We start from the raw sequence: 8,680 nt of genomic DNA, 5'->3' as shown, positions 1-8,680 counted from the left end.
TGACACGAGAAACCTCCGCACCCCGCAGCGCCCGAGACCCCACGAGCGGCGTGGCCAGAGCATCCCAGCAGCCGCTCGCCACCCCCTCTCTGCCTCCGCGGAGACGCCTCCGGAATAGCCAAGAAACGCTGCATTAGGCAGGTTCGGGATAATCTGGGCTCTCCCGCCCCTTTTCTCCCACAAAGGTCTGCTCTTAATCCCCTCCAGCGAGCGAGCGAGCGAGCAGCGGCTGCGAGCGCAGCGCTCTCCCTGGCAGTGGGGCTGGGATCAGCTCGGGATTCACCGCCAGGGCCGGGGGGGCCGCGGTGGCCGTGGAATCCATCCCGGGGATGTGGAATCCATCCCGGGGGATGTGGAATCCATCCCGGGGGCCGTGGAACCCATCCCGGGGGCCGTGGAACCCATCCCGGGGGCCGTGGAACCCATCCTGGGGACCGTGGAACCCATCCCGGCGGATGTGGAATCCATCCCGGGGGATGTGGAGCCCATCCTGGGGACCGTGGAATCCAACCCGGGGGATGTGGAATCCATCCCGGGGGATGTGGAGCCCATCCTGGGGACCGTGGAACCCATCCCGGCGGATGTAGAATCCATCCCGGGGGATGTGGAATCCATCCCGGGGGATGTGGAGCCCATCCTGGGGACCGTGGAACCCATCCCGGCGGATGTAGAATCCATCCCGGGGGATGTGGAATCCATCCCGGGGTTCGTGGAGCCCGTCCCGGGGGATGTGGAACCAATCCCGGGGGATGTGGAGCCCCGCATCAGCACCCACGCTGGGCTCCTTGGGTGACCACAGACTCGCTGCCATCGTCCCCCACCCACCCACGGACTGGAGGGACCCCAGAGCCCCCGCAAGTGGATCGAGCAGTGGGACTGGCTGGGGCAGTGCGGGGATGTGGGGGCAGCCTCGTGGGTGTCACGGTCACGAGTGGAACGGGGACATCGCCGCTGCCCTGCGGCTGTAGCCGCCTCCTCCTGGCACCTCAGCGCGGTTCTTAATTCCCCGTAATTAATTAGAGTCGGTCACCCAGGAGCGCCTCAGCCCCGCCGCTCTGCCAGGGGTGCGGCCAGCTCCGAGCTCTGCCTCGGGGATCCCACTCGTGACTCCCGGTGGGGTGGAACCGGTGAGCCCCCGGCCCGGCCGGCCCCTCCATGCGCCGGGGGTGCCGAGCCCCCACCCCTGACCCTGACCCTGACCCCTCTCCGGTCCCGGTCCCCCCTCCCCGGGACGCCCCGGGCGGGGCCCAGGGTTCCGCCCCCCCCGCCCCACTCGTGTTTGAATGGAGAGCGTGGGACCGCCCCGTGACGTAGCGCTGTGCCATTGGTCCGGGCGGGGCGATGATGTCATCGCCGGGACGGGGGGGCGCTCCGTTCCGGCGCGGCGCGGCCATGGACCGGCGGCGGCGGCGGCGGGGCCCGGGCGAGCAGGTACGGGAGGGAGGGACGGGGACGCCCCGGGGGCTCCGCGGGTCGCGGCGGCCCGGCCAGACTCGGCCCCGCTTGGCCAGGTCCGGCCCGGCCCGGCTCGTCCCGGCGCGGCGGGGTCCCGGCGCACTCAGCTCGGCTATTGTCCGGCGGGCGGGCGGGGTCCCCGGCGCTGCCGCGCTCCGGTACCGGGCGGAGGGGCGGCCGGGACCCCCGGCCTCGTTCCCCGCCGCGCCGTGGGGCCGGAGCGCGGCGCGGGTGGGTGAAGGGGTTAACAGGATGCGGAGCGCTGTTTGCCCAGCGCGGGGCACCGGCCCGGCTCGGCGCACCCCGCCCCACCGGCCATGGGCGCCCGTTCGCTCCGCCGAGCCCCGCGCGGCGGTGGCGGCGGTGGGACCGGGGCGGTGGCTGCCCGCGGCCCGGGTCGGGAATCGGATCCTCGGCGGCTGGAGCGGCTCCAGCGGCACCCGGGGCTGGGCGCCGGCGGGTGCTGAGTCAGAGCCGCCCGAAATCCCCGTCCCGTTCATCCCCCGGTGTTCGCGGACAGGGGTCCCGGCTGGCCGCAGCCTGCCCTCCGCCCTGCCGCCCGTCCCACACCGCTGCCAGGGTGCCCGGAGAGAGGCAGTGCCCGGTTCCACCGGCCCTGGGCACGGGGCTGGCTCCCGGAGCCGCTCCGGTGCCCGCAGAACCGTGGATCCGTGGGCAGCGAGCGCTGGACTCGTCCCACGCCGGCCCGGTTTGACCCCGCTCTGGCAGCAGCAGCAGCAGTGTGGAGTATGGATGTTTCCAAGCGCCGAATCTATGGATCAGGGAGGCTGTTCCAAAGGGAGCTGGGATCTATAGAGCAGGGGAGCTGTTCCAAAGGGATCGTTAACGGGCTCTGAGGGGAAACTGAGGCACAGCGTGCCATCTCTGCAGCCAGGACAGGGCTCGTTCCCTGCTCGGGCACGCAGTAAACAAATCTGTGTTGGCCGCAGCTCCCTCGGAAACCGTGGAGCGACTCCAGCTGAGCTTTCGCACCGGAGGCTCAGCGTGCTTGGGGGTGCAGAGCGAGCCTGCCCGAACCCCGATCCCCGATCCCGGCTCCGTGAGGGCCCCGCTCCATCCCCGGCCCCCGCTCCAGCCCCGCCGCTGCCGGCGTTGTGCTGACCGTGCCGCTCGCTGCCTTTGTTCGCTGCGTTTTGTCCCGGGCAGGAAGAGCCGCGCAGGGCCCCCCGAGCCGGCTCCGGGCCCCCGGCAGGTAGGGAGCCTGGGATGGCTGCCTGCGAACTTCCCGTCCAGCCCAGAAAACCGCAGGAATCCGGAGCCCGGCGCGGGTCGGGAGGGCTGTTCAGCCCCGGCATCCTGTGGCAGACTCTGTTGCACAGAGCCAGAGCCAGGCCAGCGAGGAGATGAGATAACCTTTACCCCTGGAAAAGTCCCCTCCTGGCCCTGCAGAGCCGCGGGCCGGTTCGTGGCCCCGGGGCCGGAGGATTTATGGCCCTGTGCGTGTTCTGGCGTGTCCTGCCAGCGGTTCCTCGCTGAACTCTGGCTACCTCCCGGCTCCTGGCAGTCCCCTCCGGGAGCGCTTCTCTGCTTTTGGCACAGGCGCCGAGTTCCCAGCCTGGTGCTGATCCGTGTGCCGGTGGGAGCCAAGCTTCTCCTCCCTCCCCGGGTGCCACCTCTCCATCCCCCGCTCTGCAGCTCGCTGCCGGGGCCTTTTCCACTTCCAGAGGCCGCTCGGAGCATCCCGGGGTTGCTGCAGCAGCGGTGCCAGGGACAGGACCAGACCTGTCACCGCCTGCCCCCGGGCCCTGGGAAGAGTCGCTGCGGAGCCGAAGCGAGGGTGTGACAGCGCTGTGTCCCCTCCTGGGCCGGCGGTGGCGGGCTCTGAGCCGTGCCCTGTCTCCGGCTGCCGCCTGCCCGGCTCCAACATCAAAGGATCAAAGGATCCCCGAGGGGCAGCGCACCCCAGAGCGGGGCTGAGCGGGCGGGGTGGCCCTGGCCCGTGTGTGGGGTTCTCCCTGGCCCTGGGCACTGCGGGGGACCCGACCGGTCCGGCACGGCCCCTGCCCCATTGCTGGCAGGGCGGGGAGAGCACGCTCTGATCTCGGGGTGCTGCCCGGGGGGCTCTGCTTGGGGAAGCTGGGGAGCTCGTTTGGAGCCGGCTGGGCCGGCCAGGAGGCTTTTCCAGCTTGGCTTTCCCAGCTTGGCTCTCCCAGCTCGGCTTTCCCAGCTCGGCTTTCCCAGGCTGTGAGCGGGAAGAGCTGGGGGCAGGATGCACGGGAATGTGGCTGGACTTGGCGTTTCTCCTGCGTGCTCTCACTCGCTGGCCTCCTTCCCTGAGCCACTTTCACTCTGGTCCCCACGGGTGACTGATGCAGGGCAGGGTGAGATGGAGAGGATGGAGGGGGGGGTCTCGTGGGAAGCCTGCACCGTCAGGGCACGTGGGCCTGGCCAGGGCTGTCCCAGTTCTGCGCTGTCCTACAAGCAGACAGTCATTTACAGGGACAATTGTGTCCCTGGGTGCCTCAGGTTCTCAGTCCCCAGAGCCACAGGGCTCACAGGGCAGGTGGGAGGCAGCGCAGGGCTGTCAGCACCAGTTATCCCTCTTGTCCTCGAGCCCTGTGTGCAGGTCCTGTCCCCTCCCCTTGCCCCAAAGCCCTGCTGGGGCTTGGCTGTGCTCTGGGCAGCGCTGCCAGGTGCCTGTGAAGTCTCTCGGGTTACCAGCAGCTTCCCCTGGTAGGTGGCTGGAACGGCAGCGATGCCTCCCTGGCCTGGTTTCCTTTGTGAAGGCACCAGCAGCAGCGGGAATGTCACAGGATCTGCTCTCCCTGAGCGACAGGAGGAGAAAAGGGCTCTGTGTCCAGCTCCCTGGGCCGGGCTGTGTGGGCAGCACTGTCCATCTGTGCTGCCACCGCCTCTCGGGGCGAGCCGGGAGCGAGGCATCGAGGGATGGGGGCAGATTTTGGCTGCTGTGAAGGCTGCAGAGTTCAGGGGAGGGGGCCACGCTGTCCCTGTGCAGGCTGTGAGGGTGATGGAGCGCTGCTGGCCCGGCTGGGACTGCTCCAGCCTCCCGGTGGCCCCTTTGCAAAGTATCTCACAAATGCTGAACTTGGCCCCGAAATCTAAATACAAGGGAGGGACAGTCCCCAGATGGCCTAAATCAGCAGCACGGTTGCCTGGCCCAGCTGGGGAGCTCTCAGCCGGGAGTGTTTGTTTTATGGGAAAGCAGAGGCTGCAGGAATGCTGGCCTGGAAGGAGACCTTGGAAGGGGAAAGCGTTCGTGCCATGCACGCGCGTGAGGGAGATCCCGGAGAGGCAGCAGGGATCCCGGAGAGCAGCAGAGATCCCGGAGAGGCAGCAGGGATCCCGGAGAGCAGCAGAGATCCCAGAGAGGCAGCAGGGATCCCGGAGAGCAGCAGAGATCCCAGAGAGGCAGCAGAGATCCCAGAGAGGCAGCAGGGATCCCGGAGAGCTGCTCCTCTCTGCTGGGATGGGCTGGGGGGGAAGGAATTCCCCTGGCTCCTGGTTCGAGGTGCAGGGAAGGAGGTGTGGCTGCTGGCTGGCTTCTCCTGCTGCTGGGGGTGAACTGGGGGCTTCCCATGTGCCATCGTGCCCGTGGGGGCTCAGGCTGTGCCTCCCTGGGCTGCTCAGGCAGTGTGGCCGTGTGCCACCAGTGCCGTGCCACGGGACACTCCTGGCCTGGCCAGGCCCATCCGGGAGCCAGGCACGGGAGGGTTGGGCAAAGGACTTTGCCCCAGCGTGGGGCCAGAGTCCATCCTGCCCTGCCTGCGCTCCTGCTGCTCCTCTGGGGGCCAGCGGGGTGTCACAGCCTGACTCTGGGGACAGGAGGGAATGGAGGTGTCCCCTGGCCCTGCTGGCACCCCTGGGGTGGGTGCTGGTGGCGGTGCCCAGCCGGGCAGGACCGGGCCGTGCTGGGACCATCGATGCCAGCTGTGCCCCGGGGACGTGGCCCCGTTCCCCGGTTCCTTCCAAAGCCACACGTCCGTGTCCCTTCCCGTGCGTGTCACGGGGCGCGGTGTCGCCGGCGGTGCCCGCAGGGAGGAAGAGGGCGGCCACGGGCCCTTCCTCCCCGGCTGCTTCCCCCGGACCACCTGGGGCCGCCTGGCGCCGCGGGATGCGGCCACACGCTCGCTGTCCTTGTCCCCTCATTGCCTGCCCGGGCTGGTGGCACCGAGGTGGGCGAGGGAAGGAGGAACGTGCCCGCTTGTGCCCGTTGCCATTGCGGTCGGGCAGAGCCCTCGTCATTTCTGTCACCTCTGAGTCACAGCGGTGACCACGAGACCGCTGGGGAGGGTGGGGATGGTCGCACTCCGAGGGTTTTGGGGGGCTCCAGGGCGGCAGCAAAGCAGTGTCCCCATGTCCCCGTGCTGCCGAGCATGGAGGGGTCCCCATCGTGGTCCCCCCGTCCCCCTGCTCGGCTGGCGGTGCCTCCCTGGGGCTCTACGCCCTCCTCACACACTTCCTGCCGTCTGTTTCCAATTCCTCCTGGCGTCTGCTCCTCCCCGCTTTCTTCCAATTAGGAAAAAAAGAAAAAAAAAAATCCCAGGCATCTTCTCAGCGTGCTGCTCGCAGAGCCTGGAGCTGCTGTGCCCTGCTTGAGGGGGCTGGGGCTGCACGGGCAGGGGCAGAGGGTGCCCGTGGTGCCCATTCGTGGGGGGCACAGGGTCAGGGGTTATCCTGAGGGATTTCTGTGCCCAGGTCTTTCTCCTGAGGGTCTCTCTGCTCCAGGGTGGGTCTGGGGGTGTGGGGAGCTCAGAAGGGTCTGGGGATGTGGAATGATGCCCTGCATGGAGCCAATTCTTGGGACAACCAAGCAGCTGATGGGCACAGGATCACATTTTGCAGCTTGGTGGGATGAAATCTGGTGCCCTACCCACATCCTTGAATCCTGACCGTGTCCCTCCCTCCTCTCCCCTAGGAGTGACCCATCGGTGACACCGGTGACATCCCAGCTGCGCAGCCCCATCTGTGAGCACCGTACACGGGACCCGGCGCGGCACAGCCTCCCCTGGGCGCCACCATGCCCATCCTCAAGCAGCTCGTGTCCAACTCGGCGCACTCCAAGCGCCGCTCGCGCGCCGACCTGACGGCCGAGATGATCAGCGCTCCCCTGGGCGATTTCCGCCACACCATGCACGTGGGGCGCGCCGGCGACGCCTTCGGGGACACCTCCTTCCTCACCAGCAAGGCCGGGGAGCCGGCGCCGGAGGCGGGAGAGGAGCCCGGAGCCTCCAAGCCGGGCCTGCTGTCGCGGCGCTTCCGCAGCAGCAAGCGCTCGCAGTCGGTGACGCGCGGCGACCGGCGGGACATGCTGGGCTCGCTGCGCGACTCGGCGCTCTTCGTCAAGAACGCCGTGTCCCTGCCGCAGCTCAACGAGAAGGACGTGGACAGGAGCGCGGGGCAGCTGCCCAAGAGCCTCTCGTCCAGCCCCGTGAAGAAGCTGCCCGAGGAGGGCAGCCCCGAGGAGCAGCAGCGCCCCAACGGAGCGGCCGCGGGGCCGCGGAGCCCCGGCCTGGACGAGCGCGACTTCGGGGACATCACGGACCTGCCCGTGGGGCTGGCCAAGGGCGGCGCGGGCTTGAAGCACGCCGAGTCCATCATGTCCTTCCACATCGACCTGGGGCCCTCCATGCTCGGCGACGTGCTGAGCATCATGGATAAGGATCAGTGGGAGCAGGACGAAGACGCCGAGGTGGAAGAGGAGGAGGAGGAGGAGGAAGGGGAGGCCGCCCCGCCTGGCTCCCCGCTGGCGGCCCCGCCGAGCCAGAGCCCGGCCCGTGGTGCCGGTGGCCGCAGCCCCAGGGACAGCAGCCCGGTGTCCAGCTGCCCCTCGGAGCGCAGCCCTGTGCCCAGGCCGCCGAGCCAGCGGGGAGCGGCCCCGAAACGCCCCGACAAGGAGTTCTCGTTCGCCGATGAGGATGATGATGAGATCCGGGTATAGAGGAGGGCCGAGGCCGGGGTCTGGTTCTCACTGAGCTTGCTTGGACACGGGGCTGGACACGCCAAGAGGTGGCACTGGGGAGGATTTGGCTCCAGCCCGGTTCCCTCATGTGCTGTGGCAGGACAGAGCTCTGCTCCCGGGGCCGGGCTGTTCCTGACAGCCCCACGCAGCTCCAGCACTCCTGGGAGGGGAAGCAGACTCGATTTCGGTTCTTTCTGTTGGACTTTGGATATTAGCTCCTTTCTCCTGCCCCCCTGCCCGTGTAAAGCGATTTAGGATCCAACAAGACGAGCCTTTGGAGTTTTGGCCCTTTTAGTAATATATATATATTTTCCACCGTACAGTTTTTACTGTTTTCTGATTTGTACTTACCTTTCTCTACTCTCTTTTGGTTTTAACTGAGGGAAGATTTTCCCGTGAGGAAGAACTTGGCTCTGGAGCTCAGAGGTGGCCTGGGACTATGGGCAGCTCCAGCTTCCTGGGATTTTTGGGGACAGAAAAACTTTTTTTCTGCAGACCAAGATTCTCCCAGTGCCGTGGCAGGTGCTCGCTCCCCATCCCTCGGATGGATGGATGGATGGATGGATGGATGGATGGATGGATGGTTCCATCCCAGATGTTTGACTCTCCAGGGGTCGCAGGGGTGCTCCCAGCCGGCTCCAGGGACGCTGATGGAAGTGTGGGTCTGTCCCCTGTGGGAGGAGCTCCTGGAAGGCACCGGGATCCCGATGGGGCCGGGCAGTGGCGGGAGCAGGCGGCTGGAACAGGAGCTTTTATACCGTGTATGTACAAATGCAAGGAATAAAAGGAAATGGTAGTGACCGCAGTGGCCTGAGTTCCTCAGGGGTGACACTGAGGGGGGACCTGCTGCCCGAGCAGCTCCAGTGTCCCCGTGCTGCCCCATCCCTGCCCATCCCTGGCCGCAGTGTGGGCACCTGCCGGGCCGAGCTCTCTCTGCCGCGTCCTGAGGAAGCAGCAGAGCCCCCGCTGGCCGGATCTGGCTCGGGGCTGGGACCCTGGGGCCAGGCAGCTCCTGCCAAGGGCTGGCTCTGCCAGCGCTGCCCTGTCCTGCCCAGCCCCGCTCCCTGCGGCCGGGGAGGAGGGGACGGTGCTGTGGGGACAGGGCCGGACTGGCTGTCCCTGCTCCCACGGGCTGGGGGCCAAGGGGTCCCTCCTGGGGGTTCCCGGCCCTGTGGGGCTGCCCTGGCCCTGGATGATCCCGGCAGAGCGAGCAGGAGTCACTGTGATCCCACAGCCAGCTTCCCACAGGGAGAATGGGGCTCTGCCAGTGCTGGGAGTGATTCT

The 8,680-nt window shown here is 67.9% G+C and overlaps 1 protein-coding gene across 2 annotated transcripts; it reads left to right on the top strand.

Annotated features, from left to right (window-relative positions):
* Positions 1-8,197, top strand: CDC42EP4 (CDC42 effector protein 4). 2 transcript variants are annotated; one of them, XM_063175861.1, is made up of 2 exons: positions 1-141; positions 6,353-8,197. In XM_063175861.1, the coding sequence occupies exon 2, from the start codon at positions 6,455-6,457 to the stop codon at positions 7,373-7,375; it is 921 nt and encodes a 306-aa protein (XP_063031931.1). In that variant the 5' UTR covers positions 1-141; positions 6,353-6,454; the 3' UTR covers positions 7,376-8,197. The 2 variants fall into 2 exon arrangements, with proteins under 2 accessions (XP_063031931.1, XP_063031930.1); XM_063175860.1 differs by lacking the exon at positions 1-141 and adding an exon at positions 1,361-1,431.
* The last annotated feature ends 483 nt before the right edge of the window (positions 8,198-8,680 follow it).

This window comes from Melospiza melodia, chromosome 24 (assembly GCF_035770615.1).
Source record: "Melospiza melodia melodia isolate bMelMel2 chromosome 24, bMelMel2.pri, whole genome shotgun sequence".
NCBI lineage: Eukaryota > Metazoa > Chordata > Aves > Passeriformes > Passerellidae > Melospiza > Melospiza melodia.
The sequence above is the reverse complement of the archived record's forward strand: the minus strand, read 5'-3'. Positions and strand labels throughout refer to the sequence as shown.

Excerpts from the sequence above, each read along its gene's own strand:
- CDC42EP4 (XM_063175861.1), top strand. The coding sequence starts at position 6,455 with ATGCCCATCCTCAAGCAGCTCGTGTCCAACTCGGCGCACTCCAAGCGC.